Source organism: Leptidea sinapis, chromosome 45, assembly GCF_905404315.1.
Source record: "Leptidea sinapis chromosome 45, ilLepSina1.1, whole genome shotgun sequence".
Taxonomy (NCBI): Eukaryota; Metazoa; Arthropoda; class Insecta; order Lepidoptera; family Pieridae; genus Leptidea; species Leptidea sinapis.
Window position 1 is genome coordinate 5,789,711 of NC_066309.1, and position 22,056 is coordinate 5,811,766.

At 37.4% G+C, this 22,056-nt stretch overlaps 2 protein-coding genes across 4 annotated transcripts in view; both read left to right on the forward strand.

Moving 5' to 3' along the window:
• LOC126977395 (acetyl-coenzyme A transporter 1) overlaps positions 1 to 22,056 on the forward strand; it is a 187,959-nt gene that overhangs the window by 131,592 nt on the left and 34,311 nt on the right. The gene's annotated exons all lie outside the window — the stretch shown is intronic.
• LOC126977398 (protein spinster) overlaps positions 1 to 22,056 on the forward strand; it is a 58,669-nt gene that overhangs the window by 35,395 nt on the left and 1,218 nt on the right. The window contains exons 2-9 of one of the 3 annotated variants that reach the window (XM_050826181.1): positions 9,931 to 10,127; positions 10,470 to 10,621; positions 14,649 to 14,849; positions 15,857 to 15,988; positions 18,870 to 19,131; positions 20,356 to 20,454; positions 21,325 to 21,514; positions 21,954 to 21,976. In XM_050826181.1, coding sequence (XP_050682138.1) covers positions 9,931 to 10,127; positions 10,470 to 10,621; positions 14,649 to 14,849; positions 15,857 to 15,988; positions 18,870 to 19,131; positions 20,356 to 20,454; positions 21,325 to 21,514; positions 21,954 to 21,973 — 1,253 coding nt within the window. In that variant the 3' untranslated portion in view covers positions 21,974 to 21,976. Of the gene's footprint in view, positions 1 to 9,930; positions 10,128 to 10,469; positions 10,622 to 14,648; positions 14,850 to 15,856; positions 15,989 to 18,869; positions 19,132 to 19,302; positions 19,565 to 20,355; positions 20,455 to 21,324; positions 21,515 to 21,953; positions 21,977 to 22,056 lie in introns of all 3 variants that reach the window. The other 2 variants (XM_050826180.1, XM_050826179.1) reach the window with 2 other exon arrangements.

The window sequence follows — 22,056 nt, forward strand, 5'->3', positions numbered from 1 at the left end:
TTAAAAGTAAGATCGATAGTCAATAATGTTACGAAATATTAAGGCGACACTAAATGCCCGCGACCTTGAGCGATATGAGTTCACGGCTCCTATGTAACAAAGCCAATATTTTCAAAATTCTTGGGTCGAAAATGTAAAATTTTAACAGGCGCAAACTGCTTTATTGCTTACAATCCTCATTATTGATTACTAATCTGAACTACATAAAAAAGTAAAATCTATAAGAACAACTTTTATGATAGTAGTATACTAAACAAATGCATGATGCCGAGAAAAAACTTGTTTAACTGCAAAGAAAACTGGTAGTTCATAATAGCTCTGGAGTGCTAACTTTAACCAACAATAAGCATTAGCAACCTACAAGTAAGACTTAAGAGTATGTGTAACAGGATAAAGTAGTGTTCATAGCTCCAAATCCTATATTTTCACCACAAAACTTGTTTAAAAACACCTTGTTTGCATGTTTTCTGCTTACCCTTCGCCTTAACCCACCGCGTCATTGTGACGGCACACGGCTATTAGTGAAACAACAACGTAATCGAAGCAATAATTATAAAATGAAAATATAAGGGCGAAGAAGTGATACCCCGCATCCCAATGATTAAAGATTTGTGCAAAAAGTAGAGTATGTTCCTCGGAGATGAAGCAGTCTTAATCTTAATTTGAGCTTAAGGCGAAGAGTAAGCAGAAAACACGCAAACATGCTGTTTTTAGACAAGTTTTGTGGTGAAAGTATAGCATTTCGAGCTATGAACACTACTTAATCCTGTTACACATAACCTTTAGTCTTATTTGTAGGTTGCTAATGCTTGCTGTTTGTTATAGTTAACACTGCCGAGCCTTTTTGAACTATCACTTTTCTTTGAAGTTAAACAAGTTTTTTGGCATGGCGTGACGCATTTTTTTGATACTTCTCTCAGAACAGTTATTCTTATAGCTTGTACTTTTTTGTGTAGGTTCATTTATTCAGATTAGTAGTAAATAACTAGGATTGTAAGCATATAAACTGTTTTCCACCCAAGAATTTTGAAAATATTGGCTTTGTTACATAGATGGCGGGCCGGCAGCCGTGAACTCGTATCGCTCAAGGTCGCTGGCATTTAGTGTCGCCTTTACTTGAGCTTAAATCCTTCGCTACGCTTGGGATTTAACCATAGAGTCGTTGGTTACGCTCACAATTCACCCTGCACCTGTGAAGACTCTGCTTTATCCTCTTGTTACATTATCTACTATTAATATACTACCCAAGTTAACAGCGAGAGGCAACATAACTCTCATCGGACTTACGTCTATGCTCATTGCTTTTTTAATATTATGTACCGTGTCATATTTTCAGCTTCGTTGTCGACAATCTTTGGTCTGTGTCCTCTAGTTTGACTTTCAATAAGGATGTTAACAATGATTAAAGAATTATTATTTGATTACAATTTTTTCGGAGTTTTCGGTACACATGTTGAAATCAAATAAAAATGAAAACTACATTTGTTTCAGGCGCAATCACGCAAAACTGCTGATCGCATCGGAATTGGACTGTGACCATTTGATGTTGAATTTATAATAATGACGTGTGTTATGGTGCGATTTACCTTTGTATATAATTTTCCTTAGAGAGTAAACAGCACCGGTTGCCGGGGTTTACCTAGTCGTAAACGTGTGTACATATTATTATTATTATATTCTATGAATACGTACCCATATATAATTTAGTTTTCCTCGTTAAGTTATGTAAAGTGATACCTTATATTGTAATTCTAATGAATTTACTCTCAAATGTATATGTTCAGTTAATCGACAGTTAAATTTTCTAATTAAGTTTATTTTAAATGGATTTAGTACTGACTTCTAGAAATTGAAAACAATGCTATCCGGCGCATCACGCAATCGTCCTTCACCCGTACGCAGTTCACAGTACACCAACTACAACGTCAGCATTTAATTTAAATATTTCCCAATAGGTACCTTGTACCTGTATAATTCAGTACTTAATTACAAGAAGTACCAGCGATGCTCATCTGTCATCACTTGGTCAGCGCCCAAGGGTCAGTCATCTGGACTCGTTAAGAACACATGCTGGGTTAGGGTTTTGTCGTATAATTTCTTGAATAGGGGATGGATGAGAGAAAATTGGCTGCACAGAAGTAAGGTCTATGCTCTACCTAGGGTTGCCAACTCTTTGGCGGTCAAAAATACCATCCCATAAAAATGTTACCCACAAAAAAATAGTAGATAACGAAAAAATTTAAAAACATATAGTAGGTTCCAAAGTAGGTACCTACTTCATTTAAAGAAATGAGAATGAATTGAGAGAAGAAATGATATTATTTTAAAAATATTTATCAATTGCATCATTGAATTTGTTGCCATTCCCAACTGTAGTAGTTTCAAGTGTACTTAGGTACCACTATTATTATTACCACTGTTATTCATTTAAGAAATATACAATATATTCAACTTCAACACTTCAATAATGGCTTTTGTGGAAGAGATAGAAATATAGCACACCTGCACCTGCTAAATACTAGCTGAACCAGCAAACGTTGTATTGCCGATATTAAAATCGCGATACAAAAATAACTGTTGATCGTAGATGGGTGAAAATTTGAAGTTGTATGTATTTTATAATGCTGACTATAATCAAACAGATTTTAAAAAAATGTCAAAAAAATTAAAAAAAAAATCGTGTGGACCACCCTTAACATTAGGGGGATGAAAAATAGATGTTGTCCGATTCTCAGACCTGCCCAAAAATTTCATGAGAATCGGTCAAGCCGTTTCGGAGGAGTTCATAGTTTAACACCATGACACGAGAATTTTATATATTAGATAGTAGTCGGGCCTCTAATACAATAAGATACTATATTATATAGTAGGGTTGGCAACTCTAGGCCTCAAACTGTGCTTATAGAAAACAATTCAATATCAATCGGACGCAAATGAATAGAAAAGTTTCTACTACCGCCAATAGAGCCTTAGCTCTATTTCTAGTAAGAATAAAAAAAAATGCTTGTAAAAACTCCGCGTTATACTTATCGAACCCCGCGTGCAGCGTAGCTTACCGGAAATGAAATATCGAACCAGACTACGTGTCTACACTCTTACGGCCCGCCGCAAGTCGCAACCGGCACCTCGAACTAGCGGAATAGGTAACTATGTTGATTAGCTGAGCCTTCACGTCCTCATGTCCGGTGCATTAATTATTCATGCATTCATTTTTGTAGCGATATTATTTGCCGTAGAGAACAGAATTTCTCGAATTTAAATCAGATTTAGCTAAGACTAAGATTGTTATATGTCAATCCAGATCTTTAGCTGCTCCAATTATATAGCTTTAGCTAGTTTAATTATACAATGTTTAAAAATAATTTCAACATATTGCGGGCGCTGTTTTGTAATCTTTACCTCTTCGAATGCACGTTCGTGATTGGCTGTTGCGAATGGCGTGATGTAGTACGTTGGCCGCGGCCCGTGAGCGCGCGCAATGACTGCTCGACGCGGCAGTGGCGCCGCCGCCCGACACGCTGCGGCGGTTTAAGGAACTATCAACAAATTAAGTGTTTCGACTTCCATGACGTAAGCAAACGCGTAGGACGACCACGTCTCACGCCACGCGACCTGACGTCAGACAGTGACAATTAGAATTGAAGGTCAACCGTCGATCGACTGCTGACTTGCTGAGTCGTGTCATCAGAATACACTCGCCAAGTATGTAGTGCAAACTTGTAGTGATTTCTGACCTATCCAATCAAGTTACTTTTGTTGAGCGTCGCAAAGTAGATTTTACCGCCGTGGAATATTTTATTATAACTCGTATGATCGCTGACGTAATGCTTTCGATAGTTAGTTACTTGGCTCGACTCCGAATATAAAAAACAGCCTTTACCTACCTACTACATTATACAATTCAATTCGTTACACAACACTTGAAAGCATTCAGTGTCATATTTCAAAGGCACCGGTACGGAACGTGCAGCGCTCAAGAAGCCGCTCGTTCGTGGTAATTGAGTTTCTTCTGTTAGTGTGGGGCGACTTGTGCTCTTCACTAACAACATTTGGGCTGTCATCAGCAAATACACAATCTCGCTTTCTATCGGGGGCCCGTTATGAAAGTAATAATTGCGTTGGGCGGTGATTGGTGCCCTGTGCGTTTAAAACTTTTTTGCTTTCACGATAAACGAAATTTGGGTTGAAGATTCTTTTGACGCGACTTAATTAAAATTGCACGGAATTACGACAAAGCATAAGATTGGTCAATTAATGTGAGGTGAATTGATGTTCGGTGCATTTCATAGTACGTGTTAATAATTATAAATTGTAAACAATTTGTTATGTTTTTTAAAGTGATAACCCTCACTTCTGGGATTAATAACACACTTGATATTTTACTTGATATTTAAAAAATAACAAATTGCTTAGATTTGAAAGAGCGACGTCTAAAGTCAATTTCCTAATATGCAAATATTGGGGTTGAGCAGGTTATCAACTGTAAAGTAGATCCTGTAGGTGAAGCACCACCTGAGAGTTGAACAAGACACACAAGATTTATCTACGATACGTAAAGATAAATTTTGTTGTCAAATTTTATATGACGTGTAATAGTAAATTGATTATATGTCGGAACGTATGTCACAAAGTCGACCGACAGACCGTTAATGACGATGTGTTGACAGCTGTCAGAATCTGATCCAAGTGCGTGTGAGTGAAATTTGGTTCGCGGTATTATGCACCTTGTAGCTAACTGCACCTTGCTGTGACCTTATTAACAGTCGGACGACAAAGTTGTTATCTTATCAGCTTATCAACAATTCAATGTTTTTGTTATCAATGACTTACAACGTCTTTTACTTCGAGCCCTTTTAAAACAACTCGTGCACTCCTTGCCAAACTGTAATTTATTTATTCAGCCACTATTATAAACAGCTCAAATGCGACAGCCTTCAGTCACCGCGGATACTATATCGAATATATTAAACTAGCTGACCCGACAGACGTTGTACTGTTCATAATTAAAAAAAAATCCGTTTTTAGTGGATCTGTACTCGGCGAAAGGAATATTCCTACCAAATTTCAAGTCCCGACGGCCTACGCCTTATAGTTTCAGAGATATCGTAATGAGTAAATATATAGGTGGAAATCTCTTATATATGATATAGATTGTAATATATTAAATCTATTTTTAACCGACTTTAAAAAGAAGGAGGTCCTCAATTCGATTGGTATTTTTTTTAATTATGAACCGATTTACGTGATTCCTTAGTTTTTATATTGTTGTATAATGTTGAAGAGTTTCAAATCAAATCAATCAAATAGTGCGAATAGCTGGAGTATCTAGTAAGATTAGTTTTTTTTTTAATTTTTGTAATCTAACAAAAGGTATGGTTAATTGTACCGTGTAGTATGTTTTGTTATATTTTGATAATTGTAACGAAATAGGAAAAGTATAATAAACATAGGGACACCGCGAGTTTTTTATGTTATTTTTTTTATATAATAATAAATATACGGGCTAACGAGCGGACGGGTTCTCTGATGGTAAGAGATCATTGTCGCCCGCGCAACACCAGCGCGTTAATATTTAAGTATTTTAAGTAAGATCCAATTAATAAAATAATTCATTTAATGTAGTGAAAGTACCTCCATATCTCGTATTTATAACACATGTAAATTTCAGTCATGTCACCAAGGAACACTGATGAAATAAACTATTAGGTACATTACATATATCTACTTAATAATATTCTTTATGAAGATGGTAGATGCACTGTCAGCACAATTCGCTAATAAATCGACATACAAATATTTGATTGTCAATATTGGATTTATTATATTTATAATACGGCATTAATACACATTACATAGCTATAATTCAATAATCTATCTTTATATATATATATTTCTTGTGTGCGTGTGTATGTCACTGAACTCCGCCTAGATGATTGGACCGATTTTGATGAAATTTTTTGTGTGAGTTCAAGGGGATTCGAGGATGGTTTAGATTCACAATTTAACTACCTCCTAAACGGCTGGACCGATTTTGATGATTTTTTTGTGTGTTTCAGTGAATTTGAGATTGGTGTAGATTCTCAATTTCGTCCATATCATAATATAATTCTCCTGCTCATGTGTATGTTAGTGAACTCCTCTTAACGGCTCGACCGATTTTTCAAATTTAAGACGTGTGTACAGGACAACGTCTGTCGGTTCCACTAGTATATATATATAAATGAATTGCTGTTCGTTAGTCTCGCTAACACTCGTGAACGGCTGGACCGATTTGGCAAATTTTGGTCTTCAATTATTTGTGGAGGTCCTGAGGTGAATAAATATGAAATTGCTCGGAATGAAATAAAAACAACAATTTTGTTTTTCCCCCGTAAACGTACACAAAATATATAGTTTATCAGAAATCTTTTAATTGAGTAACAGACTGTATCATAACTGTGTGTGTCTGTCAATATCAAATTGAAACCTTATAAATAACCTTTATTTTAGGAAATAGCCGGTAGTTTTGTAAGTAAGTGACATTCATGTGTAATTAATTGAAAATAATAATAAAGTTTCATTCATACCGAGCATTTTTTTTATTTGTTTTAGTAAAACTTTAACTTTATTTTATACAAAAGTTTAGGTCTTTTATTTATCCATGAAGGCATTACGAAGTCTGCCGGGTCAGCTAGTACTATATAAATTAAACATTAGTTTGTAGGTACAACTCTCAAATAATAACTTTTAAATACCATTATTTTAGGCTAAATAATTCTTTTAAACTATAGAAGCATTTATCTATTGGCCATAACTTAATTTTTTTATGAAAATACCGGACGAGACGAGCAGGACGTTCAGCTGATGGTAATTGATACGCCCTGCCCATTAAATGCAGTGCCGCTCAGAATTCTTGAAAAGACCAAAAATTCTGAGCGGCACTACAATTGTGCTCGTCACCTTGAGACATAAGATGTTAAGTCTCATTTGCCCAGTAATTTCACTAGCTAAGGCGCCCTTCACACCGAAACACAGTAAAGCTTACACATTACTGCTTCACGGTAGAAATAGGCGCCGTTGTGGTACCTACCCATAATCTAGCCGGCATCCTGTACAAAGGAGCCTCCCACTGGTAAAATTGTCTTAGGCATCTCTTTAATATTTTTTGGAAGGTGCTTAAAGACACTAATGCACATGCTAATATTTACGTTATTTTGATGAAGCGCTGTTCTACAGTATGGCATCAAAAGGCGAGTTGGATCTCTTAATCCTAATATGGAATAGTCCTTTGCTAGTTTAAAAAGTTCACCATGTTTTTTAATGAACACACTTACTATATTATTTTTTTATTAAATTAAATCGAAATGATATTATTTGCAAGACATTTTTATCAATATTCAAACTTTTTAAATATAACACGGAAAATTTAGCTGGTTAATGTTGAAGAATGTTTAATAGAAGTTACAATTGTATTGTTCGGATTGTGACCACTTATCGTCCCAGCGTACGATTGATCACGTTTTATAAATTATAATGCGAGCTTTTGTTGATTCGAAGAGCTTTGAATTTGTACAAGTGTGCCTCGATGTGAAGGTTCGGGGCTTTAACAATAATAATGGTGCTAACAGAGGGGGCCCATAATAAAGGAATGATTTATGTAGGTGTCGCGGCCGCTACGACAGCCATGTTTATTTTGTATTTTTATACAATTAATATACAGATTGTATATAAAGAAACATATTATGGACTGATATATTATGACGTCGTTGTTCGTAATTGTCTCCGTCACGAGTTTGTCGTAGCTTGCCACCCGCGCACGTCACTTAAATTGAATTTGTTTTTTATGAAAAAAAGGGACGAGATGAACAGGACGTTCAGCTGATGGTTATTGATACGCCCCGTCCATTACAATGCAGTCTCGCTCAGGAATATTGAAGAACCGAAAAATTCCGAGTGGCGCTACAACTGCGCTCGTCACCTTGAGACATAAGATGTCAAGTCTCATTTGACCAGTAATTTCAGCGGCGCCCTTCAGACCGAAACACAATAATGCTTACACATTACTGCTTCACGGCAGAATTAGGCGCCGTTGCCACAGGGTGCCGTACCCATAACTTAGTCGGCATCCTGTGTAAAGGACCCACTGGTCATGTGCTTCAAAAGTGCTCATTTTTTAAATAAACAAATGTCATATTTTATTAAACAAATGAGAATTACTTTCTTTGAGGTGAAATCAAGTAAAAACTACTGAACGTATCGGGATGGAACTATGAATTTATTTGCGGAACTTTTTGGAGTAATTTAGTATTTCATTAAACTTATGCCTTTTTTCATATATATAATTCAATTATGTTAACATTGTAATATACAACGTCTAACAGAAGTCAGAAACGAAGTAAATAACAGTTAATAAAAGTCAGTAAGTACAAAGATTGTAGTGATAATTCTTCTCTACTATTGATGAATAACAAACGTCATATTTTTTTACGAAGTGTGTTCGAACTACGGCCTCTAGTAAATATTGTTTAAGTTATTTCATAAAATGTAATAGTTGAACCGCCCAGCCATCTTTTATTAGAAGAAATAGAGTATTTTTATTAGTAGAGGTATTTTTTGTACCATTTTTTTTGCAGCACATAAAAATTCTTCGTGGTTTTAAAAAGAATTGTATGACTCCTTTTTTGGTTATGAGTTATTGGTTATACTGATACAGTATAGTAAACATTGTGTTAAAAAGAGTATTTTAGCATACTCTATTAGTGTTATAGATTATTGAGTACGTCTACATGATATAGAATACAATACTCTATTTTAGAGTACGGTTGGCAACCCTACGTCCAGCACTCTTGCTCCTGTTTGTTTAGCCCCGCGCTATCGGGCAACCATTATTTAGTTTTGCAAATCGCGCTATACACACCCATTCGCGACTCTTAGTATTGCTTCATTCGTTAAAGACATAATATTATAAAAACGGCCAATATCTAGTCTGTCTCGTCCACCGATAATTCAATACCTATGAAAAAAAAACTTAGAAAACTTTAGAGTTTCGTTTCCGGTCGTATTATGTCGGCTAACAAACGGTCCTAACACGTTCTGTTCGTTTTAGGTGTACTATTAATATAGTTATTATACTAAACTTATCGATACGAGTCTTTATACCTGCTGTTTCTTTTAGGTTCGTGTCATAAATAACATCTAGTGCATTGCTAGGTGTAGTTAAAACATTAAGAACATTATCTTGAAGCCCGGGATAGAGGGGCGGGTGGCATATTGGTCTTATTAGATTTTCCCCGGGCTTTCGACGCATTAAATCACCAACTACTCTTAGCGAAGGTCTCTTTTTACGGTTTCTACCCTGACATCATCTGCTGGCTTAAAAGCTTTATTTGTAATCGTTCAACTATTTACCATTTCCACACAACTAATGTTGTCGTCAACATTAGTTGTCAAAATGGTCTTAGCACCACCAGTCTTTGTTTGTAGAGGAGTTCCACAAGGTTAAATTTTGGGGCCACTTCTGGATATACTTTACACAGCAGATGTTACTTTATAACATTGCAAATATCATATCTATACTGACGATACATATAGGACATTGGATTCCTTTCTTACAAAATTACAGGAAGTATAAATCGTATTTCTACATGGTCAAAAACTAACTGCCTTGAATTAAACGCATAAGTAAACGTAATATCATAAAGCAATCGTAAAACCTAAAGAAAAAGAATTCTATTTAAAAAATTAAATCTATTTTTCTCTCTCTTTTAACACCAATACCATAGGAACCGTGTTGTCTACGGCAGCTGCTGTTAACAGTCAAGTTGGTAGTACTTGGTACGCGCTGAGAATCTATCTATTTTTTAAATATGATATGTGTCGTGACTTTCTGTAGTTTCGTATCTGGTAGGTGTACTATACTTATCGTAACTTAACACTGGCTGTTTCTTGTAGGTGTCCTTGATGATGTCAAGAAGGAGTTCGAAATCGGCGACGACCTGGCGGGTCTGCTGCAGACCGTGTTCGTGGTCGCGTACATGGTGTTCGCTCCGATATTCGGCTACCTGGGCGATCGGTACTCTCGGCGCACGATCATGGCTTTCGGGGTCGCGCTGTGGTGTCTCACCACGTTTATCGGCTCTTACATATCGGTAAGCTAGAAAATCTTTTATTTTTGTCTATCTTCCTTAAAAATTACAGGCTGAACAAATATTTTCATTTTTGCTAAGATTCTACGCGTGTAGTTTTAATTGGTATATTGTGGCAAGGTGCCTGTAATATTTAGATTGTTAATAAATTGTTTCTTTCCAATCGTTTGAAAGGACACGGTCTTTTGTCTCATCGGAATTTAATTATTATTCTTTCTTATTACCCGGAATTTTTTAAAAAACAAGGAAAGTATACCGAAGAACTCGCTACTTTCCTAGCTTTGAAGAAACTAGCCTCGTGTATCCCGGCATTACAGATGTTATTTTTATGTGTTCAATGTGCAGACCTTCGGAATGTTCGCATTCTTCCGCGGGCTCGTGGGAGTCGGTGAGGCGTCGTACTCCACCATCGCGCCCACCATCATCAGCGATCTGTTCGTTGGCAACGTCCGCACCAAGATGCTGGCGTTCTTCTACTTCGCGATTCCCGTCGGAAGGTAATTAATACAGACTTGTGACGCAACCGGGCTTCGCTTCGATTTTCAAAATATCATCAGTAGTGTCCAAAGAGCTCAGCTAATATTTACCTGTATCTATTTATTTAAATAAATGTGTATCACACATATGGTGAACGGACTGAATAGTGCCAACCAAATACTGTGACTTATATCGCAGGTTCATAGCATTTAATATGTGCTTTAAAAACCGGTACAGTATTTTTAAAGTACATCCATTCCAAACATATTATTAAAACGACCACAGCTAGTCATCGCTCATATTTTTAGTAGCTTTATCAAGAATTAAAACGTTTTTGAATTTGTCGGCGAAACTATTTAACCATTGTTCGTTGACAAATTAAACCTTAAAAATTTATAATCATTTTTTTAATACAATTTACTCAAATTAGTTAATGGTAGTTGACTTAAACCCTATGTTCTGGTAACCATTTTTAATCACAATAACTTAACAAGTGTCCCAAAGTTATGGGACATGAAGGGAAAGTACCTTAAATATCGAAGATAGACTATTTTACTGAAAGAAGACTTTATGTTATTTTTGAAAGTTAGTAATTCTGCATTCAAAGATTTTCTAAAAATTACTTGCCTCGCCTGGGAATCGAATCGACTTAAATGTAAAAAAAACACCCTACTGTTATGATGCCAATCGAAGGAATGGCCAAAAACTAATAACTCTTCTTAAGAGAGTAAACTAACTATAACTTTGGGACTCCTGTACAATTGAAATCTGATAGTATTGATATTATACAAAGGAAAACCTTAGTAGGTACAATAGTGGAAGATAAAAACTTTAGAGTATGCTTTGTACTTATCGTTATTTAGATATAAATTCTAAAAATAATTATTAGTGATGATTATTATTATTATTTCAAGAGGGTGGCTATTTCCTAGTCCTAAGGATTCCTAGTAACACCGCGTCCAAAATTGAACTATTGTGTTCGCCACTCATACTAAAGCTCGTCGTCAAGCCCTGCCGCCATAACGAACCGCAGTAATTCCTTGACGCGAGTGTTGCAAACACTATCTGGTGACACGAAGTAGTCGCCAAAGATTGTTACGCTTATGCATTAGTGGGCCGCAGTCGCAGAGTAGATGAATAGGCGTTTCATCATCCTCAAGGCAGAATCTGCAAGTTTTGTCGCTTTTGATGCCGACCACACTGAGGTGCTTGTTTAGGCGACAGTGCCCGGTTAGCATCCTAGTGAGTATGCATAGATTTTTCCTGTTCAAAGATAGGGCTTCATTAGCATAGCTGCTGTTGAATGCCCTTATCAGTGCTTTAGAGTGGTTTAAACCTGAAGAGTTGTTCCAGCGTTTAAGTGCTTAGTGATGATTGTGAATATATGTGAATGTATGTAAACAATTGCATTTTGTAGTTTGTTGACTCAACTGTCGGGACCCGGGAGGCACTTTGTTTTGGTTTTCATTCGTTTCTGAATAAGCGTGTGTCAGTCTTAACTATTTCCGTTGGCCAACGTAAGTACACGAAACATAATTAGACTATGATTTTGTTAACAAGATGAATCATCGTAATCTGTGTGTCACTCGGTAGGGATGTCGCGTCAACCGTGCGAGACATTCATTATCGATAGTCGTGTCTTGATAGTAGATATGAGTGTCTTCCACCGTTGAACTGTCGACAGTTTGATGGGATCAGAGGTCGCTCGATAAGTTGCTTGATATCGAGTTGGCTTGTCTTCGCTGATAATTCAATAGTTCCTATAAGAATTGTATACGTTACTGACACGTTAAGAATGGTAGAAAAAGTGTTACAGAGCACGTAGTAGAAACGTTTTTAATTTATCGCCAATGATTTAAATATAGTTTTATATCTCTTATTTCGTATCGGGCGCAAACGTTTACCCGTTTTCTTCAAGAATACCTTTATAGCGAACTTAAATAAGCATCAACCATAGACGACTGGAAGGCTCCTTTGCACAGGATGCCGGCTAGATTATGGGTACCACTACGACGCCGTTGCCGTGAAGTAGTAATGTGTAAACAGTATTGTGCTACTGCCACCGTAGCTAGTGAAATTACTGGGCAAATGAGACTTAACATCTTATGTCTCAAGGAGATTGTAAGAAGCAGAATTGTAGTACAACTCAGAATTTTTGGATTTCTCGAGAATCCTGAGCGGCACTGCATTGTATTGGGCGCGTATCAATCACCCACAGGTTAACGTCCTGCTCGTCTTGTGCCTTATGGTCATACGAAAAAACAGTGGTTATGTAATATTGTTAGCAGTCTCAACGGTTGACGCTATAACAGCAAATAATGAAAACCAAAATATTGACTTAATGAACCGTCACACACGGTGCAATCGAGTAAGATGCGGACGGTACCACACCCTTAACTAATAGTTAACAAGGGTGCTACCAACCCCAAAACGTAATCACAAGTCCTCTTAATTGTGTTGCTTGATAGTAATTAGTATAAACTACACAAGTTATTATCGCTAGTTGAAGGTATGTGAACAATAATAGTATTGCTAATTACGGCAATTATCCACGTCACTGCGTGCCATAAACTGATGTCATAGTTAACGATTAGTCATGCTAAATTCAAAGGTGATCGCAATATACAGATTCGTTGAGATCCATCATCCATGTCATGCGATTCATAATAGATGATCACTGCTGTTCATTGGTGCTGCCAATAAAGTTTTATATCTAGCTTTGGGAAGATCGGCATACTGTGAACACTTTACTGGCTATTTCTTTGGACAGCTATCGGCAAAGTGGGTGCCGTGATTAGATATAGACCAAGTCTGTCGTCAAGCAAATTTCTCGAGAACGTTTGGACCGGTTTAAAAATCAATATATTGATTTTCTGCCGCGGTTAGTGACCACAGATGAAGCATGGTTCCACGATTGCATGTTAGAATCAAAAATTCAGTCGAAACAGTGTATAGGTCGGTTGTTTGGATCCAAAGAAAGCAAAAGCCGTTAAATCTGCTAAAACGTCATGGCCTCCTTTTTTGGGGTGCGAAGGGTATGTTGATGATTGAGCTCTCAAAAGAAAATAAACCATCACTAACTAGAATAAAATATGTTTCACCAAGACAACCACTCGTATGGGCCATTTTTCCCGAATTATGATTTTCTTTCACATCCGATTTGATAACGGCATTGATACTCCGATGTGCCAAAAAGCTAGTCCCATCTGCATAACCTTTCGGGAAGCCCATCGAATGGAAGTTTCGCTATACGAGCACTAGACGGACCCACAAAGCGGATATTTATGGGTGAGATAAAAGAAGAGTTTTTTTCTCAATACAGTAAATTGATTAATTAACCAATTATTAAGAGCACCAAAAATTATCTTAACATTTAAATTTTTATTTTATTTTGTAATTAATGTAAAAATTAAAAACAAGTATGGATTATATCTTTGTTTAATATTTCGTCTTCAAGCGAAGAATTATCATACTCCAATGATTGAATTAGATGTTCCATATTATCTGTAACAAGAAATCGTTATAAAAGTGATCACACAAACGACGGAAAGACGGAAGAAATGTAAGGGAGAAAGAGGCGCCAATTGGAGATTTGTACGCTTTACTCCAATGGCAAACTCCATTTCATCGACGATATTTTTACTGTTTTTCGGCTTTTGGAAATCGGCAAATTAAATATTGACGGGTAATTACTGACGAGCGTTTTTTTTAATAATCTGATGGGCCTGCCAAAAATCAAAGTCCTATATATGGTAGAGGTACTACGCAGAATGAAAAGTCATTCCCTATGTTTCATCTGCAATGCTTTAGCAAATTCCGCAATCCAAGAAAATGTTTATTTTAAATGTTGCGTTAATTAATAGTAAAGCGGTAATAAGCCTGGCGCAGCGGTCTACTTTCGTGTGTTAAATATATTTTAATTTGCTTTAGACTCCTGCGATCTTCTTTTGTTACTATTTTAGATACATTTGGATCAGCGAACGGTCCGGACTTCAATCTCTTCATTTTTACGGATATTCTCTGATCAATGATTCCCCCACTTTCCAGTGGTTTCGGTTACATAGTGGGATCGGAGGCTGGCGCGGCAGCACACAACTGGCGCTGGGGGCTTCGCGTGACGCCCTTTTTAGGAGTCGTGGCCGTGGCCCTCATCGTCTGGGTGATGGAGGATCCCGAGAGGGGACAAGCTGAAGACAGCCATATGAAGCCTACCTCGTATAGGGACGACATACGCTCACTCATCAGGAAGTAAGTATTCTTTTATTTAGGAGGCAATCAGGTAACTTACTCATCTGATGGGAATCAAGTTAATTTTTAAGCCTTTACTCCGCATGCTGTAGCTATCAACGACTGAGCCTTCTGATCACAGACCAGCGAGAGCCAAGGACCCAGAAGAACCCCAAGTTCTTGAGAAACCAAACAATTTTCAGTGGCATCGCAGTTGCCTTTCTCATTGTGGGTCATAACATTTTAAGTCTCACTAGCCCAATAATTTCGGTAGCTACGGCGTTCTACATACCAAAACACAATAATGCTTCCACAACACTGATTGACGGCAGATGAAGGCGCTGCTGTGGCATCGAGCTAGCTGTGTTAAGGAGCTCCCGCTGGTAGAAATGCATGTGTAACGACACTCTGTGGACGACCAACTAGTAAACCGACAAAATTTTATATTGATCATTTTACAGCCACGATATTGTTCCTGCCATCTAGATCGTCAGAACAGTATAAAAGAAAAGAAAAGTGAAAACAAATTTTTATAAATTCATAAATTTTAAGGATATGTGAAAAAGTGGGAAAAAAATAATAATTGTAGATCTTTTTATTATCTACAACCTTGCCATTTAACTTTTTTTCACTGGACTTGCAATTTTGCCGGAAATCCAGATAAACCGTTTTTTACACTAAAAAAAGGGGGGTGCCTTTTCCACTTCCTAAACTCGGATCGCCCGTAGTTTATTTTTCCTTTCATTTTTGTTATATTCTCTTCCTTTTTCAATGGGTTTCATCCTACTAGTATATTTTTTAGTTTAAAAAATTATCGATCCTGGTCTAACTATATATCCATTTGTGAAAAGTATCTCAGTTCCATTGTTAGGTGATAGTAAGCCAAAACCAAATTTATTCATTCGATAACAACAAAAACGCGCTGATATAGAATTATTGGCATAAACCGCTTGTCAGCTCTCTCACTATAAATACCTGAATGCAGCTGGCCACTAGTCGTGAGTTATGGTTTTTTTGTACGTTTCCAGCCCTTCGTTCATGCTGTCATCGCTGGCCTTCACTTGCGTGGCGTTTGTGACAGGAGCGCTGGCGTGGTGGGGCCCGCAGTTCATATACCTGGGGCTCACGCTCCAGCCGGGCGTCGACATCAAACTCGAAAAGTATTAACTTTTGTATAAACCAAGTACAAACACTCCCGCTCTTGCCGATCCCCCAGTCGTATCGAGCTGGACACAATATCCTAACACTCGAAACACAGTTCGTGCCATGATGTGGGGAACTTAGATTATGACACATTCGAACATTCTTGATTTTTATATTACCTACTTATATCATGTACCTTATGGATTTCACTTATATATGCAATTAGTCATGCGGCTCTGACCGCTATAGACTCAAACAGTCTCAAGACTTGTTGATAACTGCTGGAGTATTCTGAACGCTCTGGCAGAAATAAACAGAGCCACAGTTCGACGGGTTCCTGGACATGCAGGGATCGAAGGTAAGGAATGCGCTGACGAATTTGCAAGAATTGGTGGTAAAAGTTTTAGCCCGAAAACCCAAGGATTCTTGTTTAATCAACCCTGGATACATCATGTTCACAAGAGTTTTATAAACTCTGGGTTCCTCCGGGTTAAACCCATTCCAAAACCCTAATCCAAGCCTTAAACATGAATGCTGCTCATGACGCACCAGGGCTAAGTAGGAATAACTTACGCATTAACCAGGACACTGCAGATTATGCTATGAGCACTATATGTCAAATATTTAATAAAACTCCTTTGATTGGTTTCCAGCCTTTGCGAGTGCTTTAGGCTCCAAACTATCCAAGCAAATTCTAAAATACTTCGAACTAGAGTATTGTATAAGGGTATTTTATATTTGTAACAATTAATAAGGAACGAAAGTTAGAATATTTTGGACATGTGATGCGTAATGCCAAGAAATATGAACTACTTCAACTAATCATGCAAGGGAAAGTGGCAGGCAGGAGGAGACCTGGCCGCAGAAGGATATCGTGGCTTAAAAACTTGCGCCAATGGTTTGAGAAGAGCACAAGATCTTTATTTAGAGCAGCTGTGTCGAAAGTTGAAATTGCCCTAATGATTGCCAACCTTCGCAAGGAGACGGCACGTTAAGAAGAAGAAGAAACAATTAATAAATTGTTGAACGGATAAACTTTATAAAAAACAGACTAACTAACTGAAGACTAACTAAAGAAACAACTGTTTTGTTAGTGATTTCTTAAGCAATAAGCGGGTAAGCTGCTACGATTTTTAATAAAGTTTCGTAATATATGAAACAATTCATAAATTGCTATTGTTTATTTCTACTTTCCTACAATCATTATCTCTAAACTACTTAATAATTTATAAAACACACCAAAACAAGAAGCTTTAAATACTTAGAGCGTAGTATTTTTACAATAATCATTACAACACGGTGAATAATAGGGGTTAAAGTAAGAAATTGTCGTTTTATTGTAATAGGTATTTCGAATTGACACAGAACCTTCATTGCTTGAGATTTTTGAGTGAAATATTGGAAATAGTGTTTTTGTTTGATTAATAAATTATTGAAATAGTAATTGAGTTGAAATTAATACTTTATTTGTTTTTAAACATTATGAAAATTCAAATTTTGGCAATGTTAGGAAATGCGCTAACAAGTATGTTACATTTATTGCATATTAGTGAAATCCATACTGTATATCACTGTTGTATCATTATAACAATAAATTAGTTTTAAGAATACTTTAGGCGGCCGCTTCGCTCTTTCTCAAGTCGAAGTTCCAATTTGACTCAAAGTGGCAACATGTCAATATAAGTGTACCTCACTAGCGGCAAGCTACTTGGCCGTTGTCTCCTAAGTAATAACCATGTCGACGAGTGAGTACAGATAGTGCAATCCACGAAGACACGCCCCACTATTCCTCCTAACCGTTTATAGTGTATGTGTGCTAGCTTCCGTCAATGTGTGAGTGTCATTGGTACACACGCACACTACAATGAATAGACTAATCAGGAGAGACTGTCATGGTCAAAGTGAAATTTTATTTGTAGGTGTGGATATTTTATGTGATTATTAGTTAATATACGAAAATATTACGTTTTACGAAACGTTTGTTCGGACGTATTACGTTTCCCGCGTTTATTTGCAAGGCAGCTTGTCATTCGGAAAACTTCAGAATTATCATTGTATTGACAGTGTCGTCAACGATATTGTAAACATTTTGCATTTTCTTTGTTTATTATCAGTTATAACTTTATACCAAGTTTATTTGTAAGGCCGCTTCTGTCTTATTCATAATGTCTTAGCGGAGATTTAAAACATTGCTAATATACGCTTGTTAAAAAATGGTATTCATAATCGCATATGAGAGCTAAAACGCTCATCATCTCTTCGATAAAGCTGACGTGACTTATATTAGGTAGGACCCTTCTTTATACCTATTTTAAGCACTCGAATGCAATAAAAAACATGGCCGACATCGATCAGCTGTTCGTTAAATAGTTTCCCGCTCAAAGTTGTTGGATATTCGTCATAGATTGACAACCGACAGACTTCAAATCTTTGATTTTTGATGTTTGAAATTATTTTGACATCGACTTTTGACAACTGACAAACCATTGACAAAACATGTCTGTTTCCATTGATAGTTCCTTATTGAATTAGTTAAAATCATTTTTTTTTTGTACGAAATGGCAACATTGCGTACTATAGAGACGTATAAGTTATGGGAGATTTACCTAATGAATATGAATAAGGAATTTTAAAGAACGTTCGATAGGCTTAAAACACGTTTTAACTAATATAGCTTTATACTTTCGAAAAGCGTTTTATTATGAATAAGGCAGCTGAACATTAATCTACATACTTACCTGGTTTTGAAAGTTTTAATTACAACACGCTAAAATTTTCTCGACATTTAAAAAAAATATAAAGTAGAGCAACTTTCGTGACTACTCAATAAAAAATTGGCGGGGCGGGTGTTCGTGAATTGCACTATGTATAGTGACGCTACGGTATGGTGTGCGGCAGCGTGTCGTACAAGTTCGGCGTGGTGGGCATGTTGGCGGGCGCGTGCGGGGTGCCGCTGGGTGCCGCCACTGCCCAGCGCCTGCGCGTGCGCCACGCCGCCGCCGACCCCGTGCTGTGCGGCCTGGCGCTGCTGGCGTCGGCGCCACTCGTGTACCTGGCGCTGGTGGCCGTCACGGCAGCGCCGCCGGCCACCTACGTGATGATCTTCCTCGGCATGCTCACCCTCAACCTGACCTGGTCCGTCGTGGCCGACATCGTGCTGGTGAGCCGCGCCCGCCACCGATGAGATAGCGACCGCAACGTACTCATGGACTCCATCCCATACTAACGCTCCCATTCCATAGTTCGCTTGTCAGAGCATGGTGACTGTCGTGATAACCGCTTGTAGTGTGAGGTCGGCCGTGTCGCTAATGTCGTTCGGATGTTACCCAAGGGTGTCGCTTATCTTCGGCGCCATCACCATGCTGTCGGGCGTGGTGGGCGTGCCCGCGGGGGCGTGGCTCGGCGCTTCGCTCTCGAAGCGGTTCCCGCGCGCGCACCCCGTCATATGCGGCGCCGGCCTGCTGCTATCGGCGCCGGCCATGATCCTGGCCATGCTCCTGTGCGAGAAATACTTCTACGCGCCGTTCGCGCTCATGTTTATCGGAGAGGTGGCCTTGAATCTCAACTGGGCTATCGTGGCCGATATGTCGCTGGTAAGATCTCCTTCAAAGATTGCTTGTGGCTTTCTCTCTACGACTTCGTGGCGTGTGCTTCTCGGTGAGCCAATGATTGTTAGGTGTGTGTGACAGGCCGAGCACCGTGTAAGATTTGTTAGTAGATTCTATGTATACTAAATGTAGTCCTATTATGTAGTTGAATATTGCATGTGGTGTTTTAGTATTATGTAGGTTTAATAAATTGATGGCTTGCATGAAGGTAGAAGGTTTAATTAATGATCAGTCCACTGCATGAATGTCACTCCATGTTCGATTTCATTTGGCACAGCATGTTCACTTGAAACCAGTCATCCATGAGTACACGTAATAATAAATAATTAAATGCGGTTGTTATCTCATCGGAAATTAAAATGCTATGACGTAATCGGCTGGTTTCAAGTTTTTTTGTGAAATAGCGACATCTATTGAGATTACTTGCAAATTCTTGGATGATAACGTTGTGACAGTGAAGTTTTGTTTTATTTTATATAATTTGTCATAGATGTCGCTATTTGCACTTATTATAAATTATTAGATAGTTTCAAGATCACAAATTAAATATTTATTACCAAAGATTTTAATTACTTCATATTAATTTTATCGAATTAGCCAACTCTCATAATTGCTTAGACTGTGGCGGGAAATTTGAAATAGAGACTGATTAAAATTTAAATAAATTCTTACAAATTTCACGTTTACTCCCGCCACATTTGTTAATTTATATAACTGTCCATCACCCTCTTTATTGTAATCTAAATAACAAAAAACAAATTATGAAACTTTTACAGTATGTGGTGATTCCACCGCGAAGGTCTACAGCTGAGGCTTTCCAGATCTTAATATCGCACATGTTCGGAGATGCCGGAAGCCCCTACTTGGTTGGAGTGGTAATTAATTCTTGAATATTGACTTTAACTCGTATTTTGAACTATTTACTATAGAGACGTACCTTTCGTTGTTCATGTAGTTTGACCCGTAGCGTTTTGGTTGTAATGAACACATTTTTTTACGAAAATAAAGGACGAGACGAGCAGGACCTTCAGCTGACGTTAATTATTACAATTTTATTGATTAAAGATGAGATGAGAATACTTTATTGGACTTTTTGTAAAACAAAATACTGACAATAAAAACCAAAAATTAAAATACCAAAGACGAGGCAGTAAGGGCCCGGGCTATAGCCTGTTCGCAAGAACGAATTAAAAAAAATGTACTCTGTGGTCCTGTCAAATCAAACATCAATGGAGGTGCGTTCATAACTCGTTATTTTTACGAAAAAACATAAGCAAACATTTAATTTATAATTCAAAGAATTATATTTATTTATATGACTATTATTAAATAAGTATAAAAAAGGTCTTAATGGTTTGCAATTTTAAAAATGTATTTTTAGTATTTTCTACGCAAAAAAACCGCATAAATCATATCATTTTAGGTTTCGAAACGCAATTTTATTTCGTTCATTCTCCATAAGCGATCCAAACGCCATTCAGTAAAAGGCACTTCATGGTACGAATTTTAAGTGATTCAGTTTGAGTACCGAAACTGAACTGCATCGGATTCGCATGGGTTATTAAAGTTGATGGTAGGCCCTCTGGTATACATACATATATATATACTTAAATAACACGTGCGGCATTTGTTCTGTAATGCAACTCACATTCATATTGCTGAGTGTACAATATCTAATTCTATAAACCAATATATAAAAATAACTATGATAAGCCTTAAGGCTACATTGTTGTTCCTCTTGACAGATCTCGGAAGCGTTGAAACGATATTACTCGTTTGCGCCGGAGGAGACCCCGAGCCAGGCGGTGCAGTTCAGGTCGCTACAGTACGCGCTGTTCGTGACCTGCTTCGTGGAGGTGGCCGGTGCAGTGTTCTTCCTCATCACGGCCTTGTACATCGTCAGAGATAAACAGAAAGTCGACAGAGCTATTGCTGGTAAGTTTCCAAATTACTGATCTAGTAACACTCTCTTGCTTGTATTCCATTCTTAAGCTTAGGCCCGGAGGAAAAATAAAAAATATTTAGATTATTTTTATTTATACTTTCATGAAGAATCCACCCCGTTACGAATTTTGAACTCTGGGGTTTGGACCACTTTGGGGCCCAATGCACTAACCCCTTGTTAATATATGCTTGAGAGTTATTTTTTATTATACTTATCATTATTATGGCATAACTGCGACTATAATTTGTGTTGTTTCTATTTTAATAGAAACAACACAAATTAGTTAACGCAACGCAAGTTAGTATAGTATAGTTAAGGCCAGACAATATTTAGTTTCTATGAGTTATTATTCTTCATTCACTCTTTCCCCAATTAAAAGTGGTTTCTTCAATACAATTTGCTTAAACTTTTCATTTCACATTGTTTCAGTCGCTTCTAAAATTGTTTAGGAGGTAAGTTTTTCGTCTCTTCTCGTTTTGGGGGACAACGTGACAAACAAGTTACGACTGTGTTGACAATTTTTTTTTTTTAC